This window comes from Brassica napus, chromosome C7, assembly GCF_020379485.1.
Source record: "Brassica napus cultivar Da-Ae chromosome C7, Da-Ae, whole genome shotgun sequence".
Lineage (NCBI taxonomy): Eukaryota > Viridiplantae > Streptophyta > Magnoliopsida > Brassicales > Brassicaceae > Brassica > Brassica napus.
Genome location: NC_063450.1, coordinates 20,687,094 through 20,709,564, shown reverse-complemented (window position 1 = coordinate 20,709,564; position 22,471 = coordinate 20,687,094). Strand labels below are relative to the sequence as shown.

General features: G+C 34.4%; 1 protein-coding gene across 5 annotated transcripts; it reads right to left on the bottom strand.

The window, feature by feature from the left end:
- Positions 1 to 855: 855 nt before the first annotated feature.
- On the bottom strand, positions 856 to 22,456 carry LOC106421812 (probable LRR receptor-like serine/threonine-protein kinase At1g29720). 5 transcript variants are annotated; one of them, XM_048763623.1, is made up of 25 exons: positions 22,216 to 22,456; positions 21,964 to 22,135; positions 21,819 to 21,890; positions 21,613 to 21,684; positions 21,438 to 21,509; positions 21,285 to 21,356; positions 21,106 to 21,177; positions 19,246 to 19,317; positions 19,067 to 19,138; positions 18,915 to 18,980; positions 18,767 to 18,838; positions 17,928 to 17,990; positions 17,555 to 17,623; positions 17,414 to 17,464; positions 17,277 to 17,321; positions 17,073 to 17,113; positions 3,266 to 3,636; positions 2,989 to 3,187; positions 2,842 to 2,862; positions 2,599 to 2,733; positions 2,401 to 2,519; positions 2,084 to 2,294; positions 1,756 to 1,987; positions 1,523 to 1,673; positions 856 to 1,407 (listed from the first exon to the last, which is right to left on the bottom strand). In XM_048763623.1, the coding sequence occupies exons 1-25, from the start codon at positions 22,328 to 22,330 to the stop codon at positions 1,009 to 1,011; spliced, it is 3,036 nt and encodes a 1,011-aa protein (XP_048619580.1). In that variant the 5' UTR covers positions 22,331 to 22,456; the 3' UTR covers positions 856 to 1,008. The 5 variants fall into 5 exon arrangements, with proteins under 5 accessions (XP_048619580.1, XP_048619584.1, XP_048619581.1 ...); XM_048763627.1 differs by having other exon boundaries at positions 21,613 to 21,703; positions 22,216 to 22,440; XM_048763624.1 differs by lacking the exon at positions 17,277 to 17,321.
- Between the last annotated feature and the right edge of the window lie 15 nt (positions 22,457 to 22,471).

Genomic DNA, 22,471 nt, shown 5'->3' with positions numbered 1-22,471 from the left:
AAACCAACTTTTAGGAGCTTTTATGATGAAAAACGAATTTTGATTTTTTTTTTGTAGAAACTACTATATTTTAATTAATTAATAATTAATAAATAATATTTTTATAAAAATAATATTATCATAAAATATTTTGTAAATTAGATATAAAAAATAATGTGAAATATTTCAAAATGTGTTTCATATCTGTAAATAAATTTATATATTTTATAAATAATATTAGTCACATTAAAAATAACGAATATTATAAAAACATAATATGTTTTATTAATACAATATATTGTATAATCCTGAAATATAAAATGTGCCATTCAACTTTAAGAAAATATAAATAATTTATATAAGAAAATTTATAATTAGTTTCAAAATTTTATGTATTTTTATTTTTGTATAATTTATAATATTTATATAAGAAAAACTATTGCTATTCAAGTTTTAAAAATTAAAATAATTTATATAAGAAAAATTTCTAAGTAGTTTCAAAATTTAATATTTTTTATTTTGTGTAATTTATATATATTTTATGATTTATATTTTATATAATATATTTTTCATAAAAATATAATAATTAAAATATGTTATTTTATTTTATTTTAAAATAATAATCACAGTATTTTGATAAATTTTAATTGTAAAATCTAAATATTTATTGCTATTTTGTTGTATTATTTTAAAGTAATCTATTAATTAAGTTTTGAAAATAAAAAAAAAATACAGCAAAACCAAAGACCAAAATCTAAATCTAAAAACCAAAAACCAAAAAACAAAAACTAAAAACCAAAAACCAAAATCTAAAAACCAAAAACTAAAATCTAAAAACCAAAAACTAAAACTAAAAACTACTGAAACAATCATGTCTTAGAGTTTCATAAGACGATATTATTCCATTTAAAAAACATTCATAAATATCCATGACAATATAAGGTTTCAGACATCTTTACTGATATAAGAGACAGCTTACAAGCCTTTTGTCTCTCATAAGAGACAAGGCAATGCACACAGCGATTGATGTTAGAATGCTGAGGAAGAAAAGTCTACTGTCGAGTTTAAGATCATGGACTCGGGGTATAATGGGTAGAGATCAGTACTAGAAACAGAGGATTTCATTGTCGTTTCTGTTTGATCAGTCAAACCAGACGTGCTCGAGCTACCATGTGTATCAGTGCCCCTCGGTTTTGATATGCTAAAGTTGTGTTCATATAAACCAGGATCTGACAGAACCTGTGTTATTTCGATCTCTCCCTCTAGCATTTGCACAACCTCTGACATTGTTGGCCTTAACAATGGAGACGAGTTTGTGCAAACGAGAGAAACTTTGATCATCCTCTCCGCTTCTTTTCTGTTGAAATCACCTTCGAGCACTGGATCAATGATATCCATTATGTCTCCTGTTTGTTGCAGCTTCCGTGCCTGAGATTTTGATGTAAAACCGGTTTCAGTAAACTTATAGTGACAGAAATATACAGAGTCAATACTAAAATTGTGATTCAGTTGGGACAAAGAGAAAGGAAAACTCAACGCTTACCCATTTGATAAGCCAGACGTGATCAGCACTTCCCTTTTGTTTCGTATTACTCTTTCCACTAACAATTTCCATTGCCACAACCCCGAAGCTAAACACATCTGCCTTCTCGGTTAGTTCACCATATAATGCATATTCTGGAGCCATATATCCACTGCATTATAAGAGAAACCAATAATGAAATATTTCTTTTGACATGGTGCAGTTTTTGTTGTTGTTTAATGTTCTATACTTACATGGTTCCTGCAATTTTGGTGCTAATGTGTGTGTGTTCTTCTTCATGAAGCCTAGCCAATCCAAAGTCAGATATCTTTGCATTTAGGTCGGCGTCTAGAAGGACATTAGTGGTTTTTATGTCACGGTGAACCATCCTGATCATCGAACCTTCATGGAGGAATTCAAGCCCTCTTGCGATTCCTACACAAATTCTTTGTCTAGCAGCCCAGTCCAAATTTGGAGCACTCTCTCCTGGAATTAGAATAGTAAACCAAAAGAAAATTACATTTGTTTACATGTGGTAACATATATGTATTTTCAATGAAATAATGAGTGACTATTATTTACCATTAAGAGCAAGAGCAAGGGAGTTATTTTCCATGTATTCATACACAAGCAACAACTGATTCTTCTCGACACAACATCCATAAAGCTTGACAAGGTTTGGATGATTAAGACCTGAGATCATCCCTATCTCATTGACAAACTCGCGGTTTCCTTGGCATGATTTGGCAGAAAGCTGTTTAACTGCTATGATAGTTCCATCTGACAGTTCTCCCTGCATTAAGTTTCTCATATCAATGGCAAAAAAAACAGGAAACAGCCTTATTTTTCTTCTTTTTTTATGTATGTTTGATAAGAACTTGGCATTTGTCTTGGCATACTTTGAATACGGATCCGAAACCTCCTTCTCCAAGTTTTTTGGCTTCATCAAAATTGTTTGTTGCAGCTTGCAGTTGCCTCCATGTAAAGCAAACAGTTTGCAGTCCCTGGGCTCTCAAATCTATGTTTTCAAGTTCCCAAAGAAAAATCATTGCTAATGGCTAAAATGGAACCAATTCATACAATGTGAACTATCTTACCTCGTTCTCTTGTGTTCTTGTCTCCCCTGCATCTTTTCTGAGCATATAATCCCAAAGCCAGGAGCATAACTGCTAACAAGGCACCCGTTATCCCGAAAATTAGTGGATAATTAGTGCGATGTATTGTTTTCTCCGCTGCAAATGAGACATAAAAATTGTAAATATATATATTACATGATGCATCATATAAGTACCAAGCTACATAAATTTTCTAAGAAAGTAATATTTTTTTTCTCTTTGTACCTCCACATCCTGGCCCCAAACCTGAAATTTTGAAAGATGAATATTCTCATGAGGTGACAGGAACCAATACTAGTAAGATGAAAGTAGCAAATTGATAGTGAAGAAATACACAAAAACAATAGGATAAGGAGTTTCATGGGTACTAACTGCTGTGACACAAGGAGATCGCAGAGATAATAGGACCATAGTTCCCTCTTTGGGGAATGAGAGTTGTCCCCTTTCCCGCCCAATACAGCCGAATCTCTAACAAATGATTAGCTACATTTACGTTAGCTTCTTTCACAATAGGCTTTCGAGTTCCATTAGCCTCCTCTTTGATGTTAAAATCCCTCTTGAACAATTCTCCCTAACAATAGAGAAAACGGATATCAGCAAGTAAACTTCAAGAAATGATTAGCTAATCACTAAACAGTGACGCTTTTACCTGAAGATAGATATCGAATATGCGTCTGCCGAGTCGACTGTAGGGTTCTTCGTTGGAAAACTGAATCTCCATAAAATGGAGTTTCACATTGTAGGCTCCATTTTCCAAGCAAAACGCATAATAAACCAGAGATTGAGCAGATTGACGTGCGGACTTATAGAAAGCAGGAGAATTCTCGGGTAATGCAAATGTAGGTGTAATGATGTATATATCATTCGGCAAGTAACCTGTGCTACTTACTCCCCAGTTTTCAAAGTGCTGATTTGTTGCGGCTTTGGTTTCATTGTTATCAGCTTGATAAGTGATTTTATGAGAAGAGTTTGTAATAACTACGTCGTCTCCGCCACAATTTATATGTAGAGACCGTTGATCTACAATTGAACGATTATCACCATCATCAGAAGTATTAGAGACAGATCCTCTGTCCATCATAGTATTAGAGACAGAATAAATATAAATATAAGAATGAAAATGTGTTTTTTTGCATGAACAAAATATGAACATGAGTTTTTTGCATGAACAAAATATATTTTTTCCAGAAAAGAGAATCATGACACATTCTTGAATATTGGTGGACCGACCAAAATAGCATTATTTGATGGGACCCATGTTAGGGGTGGGCGTAATGTAAATCTACGAGATAATATGGTATATGTTGTCTGCTCCATTTTATCTGAAAGACTTTTATTATTTGATTTGCTTTTACACTATACCTTGTTGAAAAATAATCTTGATTTGGATCAAATATTATGGGTTGATCATGTATTGATCCAAAACTTAACCCAAATTCTAGAAATATCATCCACCTCCTTAAAATAAAAATCTAGATATTCTTATAGAATTATCTAGATAATTAAGATAAAATAATCTAGATTTAAGTAGAATTCTCTAGATTTAAGATTAAAATATGTAAGATATTTTGTACTTTGTAGGCTATAAATACCTCAGCTCTCTTCTCATTTTGTATCATCAAAAAGTATCCAAGTTTGTAAGAATCATCTAAGTAATAAGAATCATCTTCTAAGTTATAAAAGCTTTCTTCTTCACAAAGCTTATTTCTCTTCAAACACTTAAACACTTTCTCCATCTTTATAAAGTTTTTCATTCCAACAAAGTGGTATCAGAGCTACAAGTTCCTTTTGAAGATGGCAAACAATGGTGTTCCCTTCCAAGTTCCATTGCTCACTAAAAGCAACTATGACAATTGGAGTCTTAGGCTGATGGCTATCCTAGGAGCACATGATGTGTGGGAGATAGTCGAGAAAGGCTTCAATGAACCGGAGAATGATGGTGGTCTATCTCAAACTCAAAAGGATGGTTTGAGAGATTCAAGGAAGAGAGACAAGAAGGCTCTATGTCTAATCTATCAAGGATTAGATGAAGATACATTTGAGAAGGTTTCTAGTGCAAGGACGTCCAAAGAAGCATGGGAGAAGCTTCGGACATCTTACAAGGGAGTGGAAGAAGTTAAGAAGGTATGTCTTCAAACTCTAAGAGGAGAATTTGAACATTACAAATGAAGGAAGGAGAACTCATCTCAGATTACTTCTCAAGAGTCTTGACGGTTACTAATAACCTAAAAAGAAATGGCGAGAAGTTAGATGAGGTGAGAATCATGGAGAAAGTTCTTAGATCATTAGATTCAAAATTCGAGCATATCGTCACCGTGATTGAAGAGACAAAAGACTTAGAGACTATGACAATGGAGCAACTTCTTGGATCACTACAAGCTTATGAAGAAAAGAAGAAGAAGAAAGAAGATATTGTGGAGCAAGTTCTCAAGATGAGAATTGATCACAAGGAAGAAAGTGGCCGAAGCAATCCAAGACGTGGTGGCGGTCATTTCCAAGGACGAGGCCGTGGTGTAAATGGACGAGGTTGGAGACCATATGAAGACAACTTCAACCAAAGAGGAGAGAACTCATCAAGAGGTCGTGGAAGAGGAAACGCAAAATCAAGGTACGATAAATCAAGCATCAAATGCTATAGTTGCGGAAAGTTTGGACATTATGCTTATGAATGCAAAACTCCAAACAACAATAGAGTTGAAGAGAAGTCCAACTATGTTGAAGAACGGCGTAAGGAAGAAGATATGCTGTTGATGACTTACAAGAAGGATGAACCAAATGAGGTTCACAATTGGTACCTTGATAGTGGTGCAAGCAACCACATGTGTGGGAATAGAAGCATGTTCGTGGAGCTCGATGAATCGGTGAAAACCAATGTGGCTTTGGGAGATGAATCGAAGATGGAGGTGAAAGGTAAAGGAAATATTCTCATCCGCTTGAAGAATGGAGATCATCAATTCATTTCCAATGTTTACTACATTCCAAGCATGAAGACCAACATCTTGAGCCTAGGACAACTCTTAGAGAAAGGTTATGACATTCGACAAAAAGATAATAGCCTTTCTTTAAGAGATAATGCAAATAATCTCATCACAAAGGTGCCAATGTCAAGCAATAGAATGTGTGTCCTAAACATTCAAAATGACATTGCACGATGTCTCAAGATGTGCTACAAGGAGGAATCTTGGCTTTGGCATCTTCGATTTGGGCATCTCAACTTTGGAAGCTTAGAGCTACTTTCCAAGAAAGAAATGGTGAAATGATTACCTTGCATCAATCATCCAAATCAAGTGTGTGAAGGTTGCTTACTTGGAAAGCAATTCAAGATGAGTTTTCCAAAGGAGTCGGAGACAAGAGCAAGAAAGCCACTAGAACTCATACATACAAATGTATGTGGTCCGATCAAACCAAGTTCACTTGGTAAGAGTAACTATTTCCTTCTCTTTATCGATGACTTTTCAAGAAAAACATGGGTTTACTTTTTGAAACAAAAATCATAAGTGTTTGAAAATTTCAAAAAGTTCAAAACCCATGTTGAGAAGGAAAGTGGTCTTAAGATCAAGTCCATGAGATCGGATCGAGGAGGAGAATTCATGTCCAAGGAGTTTCTGAAGTATTGTGAAGATAATGGCATTCGAAGACATTTGACGGTGCCAAGAACTCCTCAACAAAATGGAGTAGCGGAAAGAAAGAATAGGACAATACTTGAGATGGCAAGAAGCATGCTCAAGAGTAAGAAGCTACCAAAGGAGTTGTAGGCAGAAGCGGTTGCTTGTGCGGTTTATATATCAAACCGTTCTCCAACAAAGAGTGTTTTAGAAAAGACACCACAAGAAGCTTGAAGCGGAAGGAAGTCTAGAGTCTCACACCTAAGAGTCTTTGGAAGCATTGCTCACGCTCATGTTCCATACGAGAAGCAAAGCAAACTAGATGATAAAACTGAGAAGTACATCTTCATTGGGTATGACGCTAACTCCAAAGGCTACAAGCTCTACAATCCTGAAACAAAGAAGACAAGCATTAGTAGGAATGTCATCTTTGATGAAGAAAGAGAATGGGATTGGAGATCAAATAATGAAGACTACAACTTCTTTCCATCCTTTGAAGAAGAGAATGTGGAGCAACCGAGAGAAGAGCCAGCTACACCATCAACTTCACCAACAACAAGTTTTCAAGGAGATGAAAGCTCAAGTGAAAGGACTCCACGTTTTAGAAGTCTACAAGACATCTACGAGGTAACCAAAAATTAAGACAATCTTACTCTATTTTGTCTATTTGCGGATTGCGAGCCTATGAACTTTGAAGAAGCCCAAGAAAATAAGTCATGGAGAAGTGCAATGGATGAGGAAATCAAGTCGATTCAAAAGAATGATACATGGGAGTTAGCTTCACTTCCAAATGGACACAAGACAATTGGTGTGAAGTGAGTGTACAAGGCAAAGAAGAACTCTAAAGGAGAAGTTGAAAGGTACAAGGCAAGATTGGTGGCAAAAGGCTATAGTCAAAGAGTCGGGATCGACTATGATGAGATATTTGCTCCAGTTGCTCGCTTAGAAACGGTTAGACTAATCATTTCATTGGCAGCCCAAAAGAGTTGGAGGATACATCAAATGGATGTCAAATCAGCCTGCTTAAATGGAGACCTTGAGGAAGAAGTCTACATTGAGCAACCACAAGGCTACATAGTTAAAGGAGAAGAAGACAAAGTCTTAAGGCTGAAGAAGGCGTTTTATGGATTAAAGCAAGCACCAAGAGCATGGAACACTCGGATTGATAAGTACTTCAAGGAGAAAGGCTTCATCAAGTGTCCATATGAGCATGCATTTTATATTAAAACTCAAAACAATGATATATTGAATGCATGCTTATATGTTGATGACTTGATATTCACTGGCAACAATCCGATTATGTTTGAAGATTTCAAGATGGAGATGACAAAGGAGTTCGAGATGACTGACATTGGATTGATATCATACTACCTTGGCATTGAAGTAAAGCAAGAAGAAAATGGAATCTTCATTACTCAAGAAGGCTATGCTAAAGAGGTGCTTAAGAAGTTCAGGATGGATGACTCAAATCCAGTTTGCACGCCAATGGAATGTGGAGTCAAGTTATCAAAGGAAGAAGAAGGAGAGAGTGTGGATCCAACACTCTTTAAGAGTCTAGTTGGAAGCTTACGCTATCTAACGTGCACAAGGCCCGACATTCTACACGCAGTTGGAGTTGTGAGTCGATACATGGAGCATCCAACAACCACTCATTTCAAGGTAGCCAAGAGGATCCTACGCTATATCAAAGGTACTATCAACTTTGTCTATCTCTGAAGATTACAGGCTTGTTGGATATAGCGATAGCGATTGGGGTGGAGATGTAGATGACCGGAAAAGCACAAGTGGCTTCGTGTTTTTCATTGGAGAAACCGCTTTCACATGGATGTCAAAAAAGCAATCGATTGTCACCCTTTCTACTTGTGAAGCGGAGTATGTGGCAGCTACTTCATGTGTTTGCCATGCTATTTGGTTACGAAACTTGCTAAAGGAGTTGAACCTAACACAAGAGGAGCCAACGAAGATCTTTGTGGATAATAAGTCGGCAATAGCATTGGCAAAGAATCCAGTCTTCCACGATCGGAGTAAGCACATCGATACTCATTATCACTACATAATAGAATGTGTTACCAAGATGGATGTGCAATTGGAGTATGTGAAGACAAATGATCAAGTAGCTGATATCTTCACTAAGCCACTCAAGCGAGAAGACTTCATCAAGATGAGGAGCTTACTCGGAGTAACCAAATCAAGTTTAAGAGGGGGTGTTGAAAAATAAACTTGATTTGGATCAAACATTATTGGGTTAATCATGTGTTGATCCAAACTTAGCTCAAATTCTAAAATATCATCCACCTCCTTAAAATAAAAATCTAGATATTTTTATAGAATTATCTAGATAATTAAGATAAAATAATCTAGATTTTTAAGTAGAATTCTCTAGATTTAAGATTAAAATATGTAACATATTTTGTACTTTGGAGGCTATAAATACCTCCACTCTCTTCTCATTTTGTATCATCAAGAAGTATCCAAGTTTGTAAGAATCATCTAAGTAATAAAAATCATCTTCTAAGTTATAAAAGCTTTCTTCTTCACAAAGTTTCTTTCTCTTCAAACACTTAAACACTTTCTCCATCTTTATAAAGTTTTTCATTCCAACAAAGTGGTATCAGAGCTACAAGTTCCTTTTGAAGATGGCAAATGATATCTTGTGAATTTACATGTTTTTAACTTCTTATTCTTGCATGGTTTGGTCATTTAGAGCATCATTTAGGCACATTTAGGTTGCATATCATTGCATTTGTACATATCAGGTGTTGGAGAGCACCATGGATGAATTAGAGGACCATTGGTGGGATTTTGATTGCAATTGGAGTCCAAAAGAAATGTTAAAAGTGATCATTGGGCGAGCACCTTACCAGAGCGACCAGCTGGGAGCGACACCACCAAGTCGCTCTGATCACCAGTCTGGAGCGACCAGTCCGGAGCGACACCACCAAGTCGCTCTGATCACCAGTCTGGAGCGACCTCACTAGAGCGACAGGAAAGAGTCGCTCGCGTATTGATCACCCGGAGACAACGGATCCGGAGCGACCTCTCGCAGCGACACAGCGAGGTCGCTCCCTAATCCGGAGAGTGAAAGATGAACACGGATGAAAGCCTTAAAGTTCTTTTCTGAAGCTCAAAATTAGTGGAGACACTGGAAATTGAGTTAGCTTTCCAATGGAAGTGGTTTCAAGTCATTTGGAGCTGTATTGGATAAGTTATAATCGATTTACTACAGGTGTATCAACCCTTGCCGGGGACCACTGGAAAGTTGATGGGATTAACCAACTTCCCACTTTCTTCCACCCACCTTACCTTTGCACGATTTTTCTTACTTTTATGTATAATATCTGCTTTCTTTTTATCATAAGGTGGGGAAGAAACATCATTATCCAACTTTGTAATAATTTAACTTGTCAAAACTCTCTCTCTTTGAAATATCATTGTTCTTAGTGTTCTTGAGCTGTTCTTCAATTGTTCATCATCTGTTCTTGAGTTCTAATTTCGTTTTGCTTATTTAATCCTTGTTTATCTTTATTCTCTGTTGTATTTACTTGAATATGCTTCAATCTATTATGAGATTAAGTGTTTTCATGAAGATTAGTGAGTAGTTTCCTTAAGAATTCATGGGTTAGGGAGATTAGAGTAACTTAGTGAAGATCTATGGTGTTATTGTATTAGATCCTTGTATGAACTTGCTTGTTGAGTATTTTTAATGCTTGTTTAGTCTTGATCACTCTAAACCTGATTTCTAAACACTTCTCATCAGACATGATTAGATGAAGTGTTTGAATCAACTCAACTAAGCTCTAGTGAGATTAGCCAAGGACACTTGATGTTAAAATTGCTAGATAGTTATTAAACTTGAACTTAAAGATTGCTTGATTGAATTAAGCCAAAGACATTTGATGTTTAATGATTTCTAAGCAAATGGGCATTTACCTAGACATAGGACTTGTCTAAAATTGTGTTTAGACTTAAGAGATTACTTTGATTGAAAGCTCGTCACCTAGATTGGATCTTAGTTACTTGAAGTCAATTCCCTTAGCCCATGGATTCACTTGTTTATATTTCTAGGATATTAGTTTGTTACAAATCATCTATCTTCTTGTTTGCTTAGATTAGGAAGGTTTGTGTATTCTTGGTGTTATAAGTCTCTAGTTCTCTGTGGATTCGATCCTAAAATGCTACAATGACATACCATTCGATTGTGGTATTGTTGGCACATTAGGTTAATTGGTGTGTGCTTAAACGCGTAATCAATTTGGCGCCGTTGCCGGGGAACTAAGTAGATTTGTCATTAAGATTTCAAACTTTCTTGAGACTAAGCTTTATTTTCTTATGCTTTGTTTTGCTTTTGTATAGCTACTAACCTCTTCTTCTAGCTTTTGTTATTTGTAGAGATGGCTTCAAGCTACTCTGAGAAGCCACAAGAAGAGGAAGAGACATTTGAAGATCGCATTGAAGATCAGCCATATGTGAAGCCACCACCCTTTGATATACGCATACTCACACCAGACCAAAGGGATGAGTTGCATCGGCTTCAGAGAATGAAAGAGAATCGGGACAAGACAAAGAGAAACCTAGCACAACTTATCCGGATACACCTCATTAGGGACCGAGCAGAGTTTGAAGAAAGGGAGGTTACCCAGTATGAGTTAGATGCTGCTTGTGCCCTTAATGAGGTAATGTATTGGGCTCCACCACTCCAACTGGAAGGTATAGAAATTTCCACTTTAAAACTTCAACTCGAGGAAATATGCTTGCCTTGTGGTGAGAATAATATCTCTGGTCTTAATTCTCTTGTGCTCATGAATGAATGTCTTGATCTGATATGTGAAACTAAGAAACTAGATGAGTTGAGAATAGAAAAACTTGTTAGAGATCATATTGAAGTTTGTTTTGACAAGAGCTATCTATGTGCTTCATTTGATCTTGAATCTGAGTTTTTCATTCTTGATGAACCTAGACCTCTTCTTGAACTTCCTGATTTAGGGGATGAACTTGATGTGGATAAGCTCTTGCTTGAGATAGAAAACCCCCATGCTGAAAACTATCATGAGAATGTGAACATTGTGTATTATTTGATTGATGGAGATAGAGTTGACTACTTTGTTAAAACCTCATTTGAACATGTAGTTGATTTTGTGTTTCCACCTAATGCTTTTGATTCTCATGATCATCTGAACCTCAAGGAGCATTTCATAACTCATGTCATATCTTTAGTGAAGCTCTTTGAGGAAAAATCTGTCTATTTTCTATGGACAGTAGTGTGCTCCTTTGCATACTTGGTTCCTTGTTCTTGGAGGAGAGGGACCAAAGGTGCATTGGCTCAACCTTTTGATACTTATGATTAGCAAGCACACAAAGTCAAGCTAGAGACTTAAAACAAGCTCACTTGGGAGGAAATCTCAAGAGTATCCTTTGTATATATGTGTGAATGTTTTTAATAAATTGTGTGAACTATCCTTGTTTGTGTGTTTGTTTGTGTGAATTGTGTGTCATTTCAGTTTGGAAGGTGCTCAGGAAAAGGAAAGGATTCAAAAGAGGCTAGGAAAGAAACACAAGTGCTGTGGAGACATGCTCATAGCGACATATCCATAGTGACATGCTCAAGTCGCTACAGTCACAAGGTAAGTACTCTAATCCGGTTTAAAATCTCTCCACATCTCTAGTAATTTTTATTTTACTTATCATGTAAACCACTCCAAATTCAAAGTCACACAAGAGACTGTGTGATTCGAGTGTGGTGGGGGTACTATAAAAACTGATCATTTTGCTTGGTTTTATTTGGATGATTTGCATTTGACATATCTAGCACTTTGCATCTGTGTGGATTTTAATGATTTGCATTTTGGATTTTCTTGTGATTTCTAAAAAAAAAAAAAAAAAAAAAAAAAAAATAAAAAATTTTAAAAAGAGTTGTGAGTTTTGAATTATGCATAGGGAGCCATGATTGAAATTGCCATGAAAAGAACATATCTACAAGCATCTCTTGAGCCTTGAAAACTCTTTTTGAAACATGTTGCTCATATGATATTGACATTGTTCTTGAAACCAATTACAAACTGAACTTGAGCATAATGAATTTAATCTCTCTTGCATATGGGCACTTGCATACTTGATCATGGATTTCATACACATTTGGGTTATCTTATTCCATGTCTTATCCTTTGATTAACCCAAATAGCACTCCCCTACCCTTGAACCCTTGCCATTCTTTGAAACCAATATCGATTTGTTGAGTGAGGTCTCTTATTGATAGCTTGTCATGTGCAAAATCTTGAGAGTATTGGGAGCGACATATGTTTGTTCTCATCTATTGCTAGCATAAGATCCTCATTTGAACTAGCATCTAGGATAATGAGTGAGTTTGTGTGTTTTTAAGTTGTTATATCTTGGGTTTGAGAAAAGAGAAAAAGATCAAAGAGTGTCAATAAGAAAAGAAAACCAATAGGAACCAAGAAAATAAAAGAAGAAAAACTCTTAAGTGTGTCAATTAGAATTCCCCAAAGTAAAAAAAAAAAAAAAAAAAAAATGAATGAAAGATCATAATGGGGAAAGAAAAAGAGTGTCAAGTTCTTAGTTGGTTGATCATGTAAAAAAAAAAAAAAAGAGAGTTCACTTGGTGAGAAATGTGAGTGAAGTGTATATACTTGGGTTTTGAAATATAAAAGATGGGTAGAATTTGTAATCACTTAGGAAGAAGAGTAGAATGATGAGAATGAGCTATGTATGCATGAATTGCTCCTAGTCTTAGATAAATTTTGCATAATGATCATGCTCCTTGTTCTTGAGTGATTGCCACCATTAAAAAGATTGTATTTGAACCTTTCTTTTTATTCATAAAAGACCATTAATCTACCAAGCCAAGTGATTGAGATCATGTGCCCATTTGTGAGAATCCACCTTGTGTGTGTGTGTGAATGAATGTGAGAATTGGTTGAAGTTACTTGTTGATTGATGAGCATTGCACTTTGTATAAAGAAATAAAAAGAGGTTGATAGGCATTGAGAAGCTAGACTGATAAAAGAATGACCAATGATTGTTTGCTATGATCATTTGGAATGTTGTAGAAAAGCTAAGATGTGTGTCTTTTGGCTATGAGCTCCCTTTTTCAAACTTCTTCCTTCTTAGGACTTGAAAGTTTACTTGAGGACAAGTAAAGGACTAGTGTGGGGGAGTTGATATCTTGTGAATTTACATGTTTTTAACTTCTTATTCTTGCATGGTTTGGTCATTTAGAGCATCATTTAGGCACATTTAGGTTGCATATCATTGCATTTGTACATATCAGGTGTTGGAGAGCACCATGGATGAATTAGAGGACCATTGGTGGGATTTTGATTGCAATTGGAGTCCAAAAGAAATGTTAAAAGTGATCATTGGGCGAGCACCTTACCAGAGCGACCAGCTGGGAGCGACACCACCAAGTCGCTCTGATCACCAGTCTGGAGCGACCAGTCCGGAGCGACACCACCAAGTCGCTCTGATCACCAGTCTGGAGCGACCTCACTAGAGCGACAGGAAAGAGTCGCTCGCGTATTGATCACCCGGAGACAACGGATCCGGAGCGACCTCTCGCAGCGACACAGCGAGGTCGCTCCCGAATCCGGAGAGTGAAAGATGAACACGGATGAAAGCCTTAAAGTTCTTTTCTGAAGCTCAAAATTTGTGGAGACACTGGAAATTGAGTTAGCTTTCCAATGGAAGTGGTTTCAAGTCATTTGGAGCTGTATTGGATAAGTTATAATCGATTTACTACAGGTGTATCAACCCTTGCCGGGGACCACTGGAAAGTTGATGGGATTAACCAACTTCCCACTTTCTTCCACCCACCTTACCTTTGCACGATTTTTCTTACTTTTATGTATAATATCTGCTTTCTTTTTATCATAAGGTGGGGAAGAAACATCATTATCCAACTTTGTAATAATTTAACTTGTCAAAACTCTCTCTCTTTGAAATATCATTGTTCTTAGTGTTCTTGAGCTGTTCTTCAATTGTTCATCATCTGTTCTTGAGTTTTAATTTCGTTTTGCTTATTTAATCCTTGTTTATCTTTATTCTCTGTTGTATCTACTTGAATATGCTTCAATCTATTATGAGATTAAGTGTTTTCATGAAGATTAGTGAGTAGTTTCCTTAAGAATTCATGGGTTAGGGAGATTAGAGTAACTTAGTGAAGATCTATGGTGTTATTGTATTAGATCCTTGTATGAACTTGCTTGTTGAGTATTTTTAATGCTTGTTTAGTCTTGATCACTCTAAACCTGATTTCTAAACACTTCTCATCAGACATGATTAGATGAAGTGTTTGAATCAACTCAACTAAGCTCTAGTGAGATTAGCCAAGGACACTTGATGTTAAAATTGCTAGATAGTTATTAAACTTGAACTTAAAGATTGCTTGATTGAATTAAGCCAAAGACATTTGATGTTTAATGATTTCTAAGCAAATGGGCATTTACCTAGACATAGGACTTGTCTAAAATTGTGTTTAGACTTAAGAGATTACTTTGATTGAAAGCTCGTCACCTAGATTGGATCTTAGTTACTTGAAGTCAATTCCCTTAGCCCATGGATTCACTTGTTTATATTTCTAGGATATTAGTTTGTTACAAATCATCTATCTTCTTGTTTGCTTAGATTAGGAAGGTTTGTGTATTCTTGGTGTTATAAGTCTCTAGTTCTCTGTGGATTCGATCCTAAAATGCTACAATGACATACCATTCGATTGTGGTATTGTTGGCACATTAGGTTAATTGGTGTGTGCTTAAACGCGTAATCAGCAAACAATGGTGTTCCCTTCCAATTTCCATTGCTCACTAAGAGCAACTATGACAATTGGAGTCTTAGGCTGATGACTATCCTAGGAGCACATGATGTGTGGGAGATAGTCCAGAAAGGCTTCAATGAACCGGAGAATGATGGTGGTATATCTCAAACTCAAAAGGATGGTTTGAGAGATTCAAGGAAGAGAGACAAGAAGGCTCTCTGTCTAATCTATCAAGGATTAGATGAACATACGTTTGAGAAGGTTGCTGGTGCAAGGACGTCCAAAGAAGCATGGGAGAAGCTTCGGACATCTTACAAGGGAACGGAACAAGTTAAGAAGGTACGTCTTCAAACTCTAAGAGGAGAATTTGAAGCATTACAAATGAAGGAATGAGAACTCATCTCAGATTATTTCTCAAGAGTCTTGACGGTTACTAATAACCTAAAAAGAAATGGTGAGAAGTTAGATGAGGTGAGAATCATGGAGAAAGTTCTTAGATTATTGGATTCAAAATTCGAGCATATCGTCACCGTGATTGAAGAGACAAAAGACTTAGAGACTATGACAATGGAGCAACTTCTTGGATCACTAAAAGCTTATGAAGAAAAGAAGAAGAAGAAGAAAGAAGATATTGTAGATCAAGTTCTCAAGATGAGAATTGATCACAAGGAAAAAAGTGGCCGAAGCAATCTAAGACGTGGTGGCGGTCATTTCCAAAGACGAAGCCGTAGTGTAAATGGACGAAGTTGGAGATCATATGAAGACAACTTCAACCAAAGAGAACTCATCAAAAAAAAGAAAAAGTAGACTTGTCAGAGCTTCGATCCTAATGCATTATTCATAAACCTTGAGAAACTAAACCACCTGATCTGAAGGAATACAGTAAATTTGGCCCCAAAATGTTATATAAAACCATTAGCCCCAATCTAGTGCTTCTTCAGCTTGTGGCCACAACTGGCTCTGATTAGAGATGCCATGTTTTCGATGATAAAAACCGGGTAACAGACAAAATGATTATGTTATCTAATGCATCTTGGAAATAAGTTCAACGAATAATTATTTACAATATTTTTCTATTTAAAAATAAAATAAAAAAGCTATTAAATAGAAAAATTCTTCTGCAATGTATGCTTCTAAAAATAAATGATTGCCGATTCTTATCTTATATATTAAAACAAAAGTCACAACTTTGATTCATGTGTAATTTTTTTTAAAATAGACCTAATGGACCTATTCCTAAAAAATCATGTTACATAATCTATAATCTTATCATTTAAATTTTGGGCCTACCAATTTTTATTGGGCTATCAATAATTAGATTTAAAAAATAGATGATCCATTAGATTTATAGATAGTATAAATTAAATAGATATAATTTAATGTTGTAATACTATACCTCCATATTTTAAATATTTAAATATTTGTCGATGTTAACTTTTAAAATTATAAAAAAAAATTTTGAAAATAACAAAAACCATATTATCTAATAATGATTAATCTTTACTACCTTAAACCAATGAAAACAAATTTTAAACTATATAGTTTATTTTAAAAATTAAACAAAAACTAAATGTTTAATTATTTACTCGATAATATAAATCTATGAAGCAAAAAGTTTAATTTTTTAAAAAAATTTCTAAATTTGTGAAATGTTACAATATCTTTGAATATGACAATAAAACAATATTTTGCTAAACTTTATATATATAGTTACGATTTTAATAATGAAATAATACAAAAATATATATATAGAAGAAGATACAAATACATGTGAAAGTTTAAAACAATCTATTTAATGAAAAAAATATACCGTAATCTTATTATGTTTTAAAAATTAATAGACATATTATTATACCAATTTAGAATTGAAAACAAAATATTTATATAAAAATAAATGAAAACAAAAATCTGCGCGGTTGCGCGGATCGAGACCTAGTTTCAATTATAGATGAAGTTATTTTTCCATCCATATTTAGATGAAAAATAACAATTTTTATTTTAAATTAAATATAATAAGTTAGTAAAGAATGTCCTCTATAAAACATTTAGAGACAAATATATAGATGTGGTAGATTTGCTCTTACAGTTGCACTTTATTGGACTAGCACATGGTAGAAGTCCAGTTCTGTTGGAAAAGAAGATGAGATTATAAGAAAAGTATTGAGGCATCTCAACGGCAGGAGATATTCAAATCATTTTTTGTTCTGTATGTAAAAGCAAGAGATTACTAAGTTTAGTCAATTCTTGTTGTTCGATTGTTGGACGATAAAGTAAAAGAGTGCACTTACAAATTTTTCTGCAAATATGAGCTCCGGTATGAATTAATGTTAATACTGATTCAACAGAAAATAGAACATAAACTTCAACAAAAGTAGGTTATAAGCAAAAGTAGATTATGTATCTAACACAAAATTCATGTTCATACCTCTTGTCCGGGTAGCTAGATGGGTATGAGAAATTGTTATAAGAGAGATCACTTTGAAGATTTAAACAAATATACATGATCAGCTGACACACACACAAATTTCTCTGAGTCATACAAAACAAGTGAAGGCCTGAAACTTACATATAAGATTCATTGTTGAGGAAAGCACCAGATCCAACGTTTCCAGAAAGCATGTTATCATTCAAATAGCTAAAATAACATGTCGAAACAATATATTATTCGAGGGTGATTCTGAGGTATGATTATATGAAAAGGTCTTCAACTCTTTAAAACTCCCGGTCCTAATCAGTGACAGATCTAGAAACGTTTTTAGTTGGAGGCGCAATTCTAAAAGTAACCAAAAAAAAAAATTCCGAAGCGGAGGCCCTTTTTATGTTGGTTCATTAAATTAGGAACAATTTAATCAAACCAAAAAAAAATGGGGAGGGGTGCGGGCACATGACCCTTTGCCAAAGACGTACGTCTGTCTCTGGTCCCAGTTTGTAGTACTTACGTATATTTGGGTAGTTTTACTTGTAAGTCAACTTCACCACTCAACTTGTTGAATGATACATCACTGCAGCAAACAACATGTTATAAATTGTAATTAACCAGCCCAAGATGTAAATCAGTTGATTTTTCAACATGTTATGTATAAAAAATACTTTTCCAAAAAGATCCAGTCAGCCAATCAATTAGATTTTGACAATAATGACATCATGTTAAAGTTTGCTTGCTCAGTAATTCAACTAATGGTTAAGAAAACGACAGATGATGAAAAGACGCAGAAAATACCAATATGCCCCTACATATAACTGTACAATCTCCATGACTGAACCTGAACGCATCCAGTCATGTCAATCAGTTGATTTTTCAACATGTAATATATAAAAAACACTTTTCCAAACGGGATCGAGACATCATAATATCAACCAATAAATTAGATTTCGACAATAATAACATCATGTTAAAATTTGGTTTCTCACTAATTCCAATGGTTAAGATAAAGACAGATTATGAGAAGACACAGAAAATGACTATGTAATAACAAACAGAGAAGAAATGTAGGAATAATATCGTACATTATGTTTGCTTTTTTCTCTCTACGATGCATTTCAAATGATCATTACCCATGAGCCCGGGACTATCTATAACGGTACACTCCGTAACTCTATGCATAAAACTGTACAATATCAATGAATGTACACACCCAGTCAGATGCAAACCTTTTTGTTTTTTGAACCACAGTCATATGCAAACTTCTCAGCAGAAAAAAAATGTGAAACATATACAAGCTAGTTTGATAAAGTTTTAAACTTACAAGTTCGTCACACATCACAAAAAAGAACTTACAGAGTATTTAGGGCTGGCATGGACCAGACGAAAGAAGGGATTTGACCAGACAAACTCAAATTCCGCAAAATCCTGAACCAGGACAAAGACTCAAGTTTGCGAGTTACAATAAACTCAGATATCAAGATGAGAGGTAGAAAATTATTACAGAATGTTCATAGATTTGCTGGATATATTTGGAAAGGAGTTTATCCCAGTCATATCACTAATTCTCCTGCATATGATATGATGAACACATCACTTAAAACACCAGTCTTATTTCAATGGTAGTTTTGTTAATCTTTTGAAGGTAGAAATTACAGATCAACAAGATTTTCTAGGCGGGCAAGTGCATCAGGAATAGGTCCTTTCAGTCCGCTTGCAAATAGATGTCTGTTGATCATAAACCCAATGAACGACACATGCAGGTTAGCCGGTGCAGAAACGCACACTTTAAGAGCAACTACAGTCTACAGTTTATCGGTTAAAGGCAAGCTTACATATTCTTAAGCCGAGACCAGTCGCCTATGAAGCGCGGGATGATCCCATTAAATTTATTGTCACTTATCCGACTGCGTATGAAGACAAAACTAGTTTAGAGATCTGTTAAAGTTTTTTTGGGTAAAATGTTAAGTCAGCTTTGTTAAAATTATCTTCTTAAATATTTTATAGGTTTTCTTGAGCATTTCTTCCTCAGTGTAAAATCAAGTCATAACCAAACAATTCATCCTACGAAAAAGACAAAGCATATACTATTTTGCAAACAAAAACAAACAAAAAGAGTTTTGACTAGTAATAATGCAAAATCTCAGAATTACAAAAAAAAAAATTAAGTTGAATACTAATTTCAAATTTCCATGATAAAGATTGCTAAATATTTTTTTGTACAATTGGATCAATTTTCTGGAATAGCAAAATATATAAAACAGGTTTTCATTATATTTATAGCATGATTAATGGGGGTTCTTAGGGCAGGGTTCTTAGCAGTTCTTAAATATTTCATTTAAAAACTGGTTATTACATTTTTTAGTTAAAAGTTAAGAGACGGGTTTTTATATTCTACTAAGAACCCGGCTCTAAGAACCCTCCATTAATCATGCTCTTATACATTACTGAATAAATATTAATGCTAAACCATTACAAAAAAAAAGAAAAGAAATAAGCTATGTAGGGGTTATTGGTTCTAGTAGTTTAGTAAATTAGAAATACATTTTGGATGTAGAAATTTTGATAAATCCATTGATTTTAAAATCAAACAAACAAATTTCAGAATCAAATATACAGATTTCAAAATCAAAATAAGTGGATTATTATAAATATTCAGTCAACTGGATTTTCAATAAGTTCAGATTTGTAACAAAATATATTTTTTTTTAAACTACAAAATTTGTTTTATCATGCTTTTGGTTTGGAGTTTTATGTGTTAATTTGTAATGTAATAGAGATTATACATAAATTAATTTGTACTTGTGTAATTTTTCTTAATATGTAATAGAGATTATACATAAATTATGATGGACAAATACTATAGAAAGTGGAAAATATTAAATTGTGCAAATTGGATAATTGGAAAATTTTAAAATAGAAAACTTTCAAACGGGATCAAGCAAAAAAAAAAAGAAATGTATATTGAACATGGTGGTTTTAAGGCAAAACGTGTTTATGTCAAATTTTCTCTTTCTATGTGTTTTTCGTTTTAACATATATATATTTTTAACTCACGTAGCAAGCTATCATATCTTTGTTAACTAGTGCTTGTTTATAGTTAGAGGAACATGTTCAACACGCATGACTTGGGGCAAAAAAGATACTGAGAACACTGATAATACAAATCTATCGAAATATCAACATCCAACTCATTATTTGTTAAAAAAAAAAACTCAATATTTGTTACATGTTTATAAAAAATAATAATCTCTTACTATAATTATTTAACATATTTTCAATATTTACATATTAAATTTTAAGCTATTAAAAATCAAAAAAAAAAGTGTAATTTCATTTATTACATATTTATTTATAATTTAAAAAAAATATTAGTACTAATTAAAATTTAAATTATTAGCATTATTGTTTTTATTTATATTCCATTTTTTAATTAGTAAAATACTTTCAGAATCACGTATTTGTACAGAGCTTACCAATAGAAGCTTTAGATATAAGTTCAAAGAAATATGTTCAACAAGAAAGCTTTGAACTCAAAGCTTACGGCAAAATATGTCCATTTCCTCATGAACTTGTACAAATTTACTAATATTTAAGTAATTAAAGATGAGCATTTCTGGTTACAAAGACAAAAAAAAACCTATATTTTGTTGTTTTTGAAATTTTGTATCGACAAGTACAGAAAAAAAACTTACAATTCCTTGAGATTCACCAGTTTGGAAAGAGTGGTAGGCAGGGTACTTGTAAATTGATTCGACCCAAGTTGCCTGCGATATCCAGTTTCAGAAAGCATCTAAACTATAGCTTCTTATTCCAATAAAACCAAAAGATTATTGTAATTTTGGATAATGGTTAAGATGGAAATGGGTCTTACAATCCTGTTAGGCTAATCAAGTTACCAAGCTCAGCAGGAATAGGACCAGAGAACTGGTTCGCTTCAACACCTCTGAAAATTTGGTCATTACTGGAATATCAGACTTGTGACTAAAATGATCCCTACATGTATGGGAACAAAACAGAGACGTACAGGAATTTCAGCTTCTTGAAATTTTGTAAACCAGTTGGTAAAGGCCCAGAAAGATTATTCGCGCAGACCGAGCTGAGAGAAAAGTCAAAGTTAGTCACAAATCATGAGAGAGAGAGAGAGAGAGAGAGAGAGAGAGAGAGAGAGAGAGAGAGAGAGAGAGAGAGAGAGAGCTAACATGGAAATGAGTTCTGGCATCGAAGCCCACTCCATCGGGATTGATCCCGAAAGGTAATTTCGGCACAAGTCTCTGCAAAGAAGAGCAAAAACTAAAGTTTTTCTTATAGCTAGAACCAAATGTTCTTATTATAATAATAAAAAGAACTAACGGGGATGCCTTGCAAACTGAAACCTCAGACTAAAAATTGAATTAGTAAAACTTACATTGATCGGAGATACTGAAGTTTGACCAACTCTGGTGGAACTTTTCCCGGAAGACCGAGGGTCTTGAGCTTTCTGATAGCCACACAAATCATTGGTTTAATGGAAAAAACGAACAAAAGACGTACGGTTGAAGAACAAGACTCACAAATCTGTAATATGGCATGTATTGTTGCGACTACAATCACAAAAAATGCTGTTCTCACTCGTTGGGTCCTGAGCAACATCAATCTTTAGTCTTTGTAAATCGCAAGGGTCTCCATTGCCTAGGTTCAGTTTCGTAATTCCAAGTGTAGAAGCTATCTCTTCAAGCGCTTTTACTACATAATACTCAAAAAGAAAAATTATTGACTATATAAAATACATATATATGGATTGGAAATGCTGATTTTTCTCATACATTCATCTGGGTGAAGAAGAGCTGGTGAAGTCACTGGTGTTATTTGAGCTGCGAGGAAGCTTGTGGATATGGTGGATAACAAAATGAAACTTGAGAATACTATCGACATATCCATATTAAATTATTAAGTATGTATGTGTACTTTTGGTTATTCCCGGTGTTATCATTACATAGGGGATACAATAGTTCCTTTATAGTAAACGGAAAAGTATGGTTGCTATATTTCTTTTTATTTAAGAGTTTCTGGGTCGTCGGA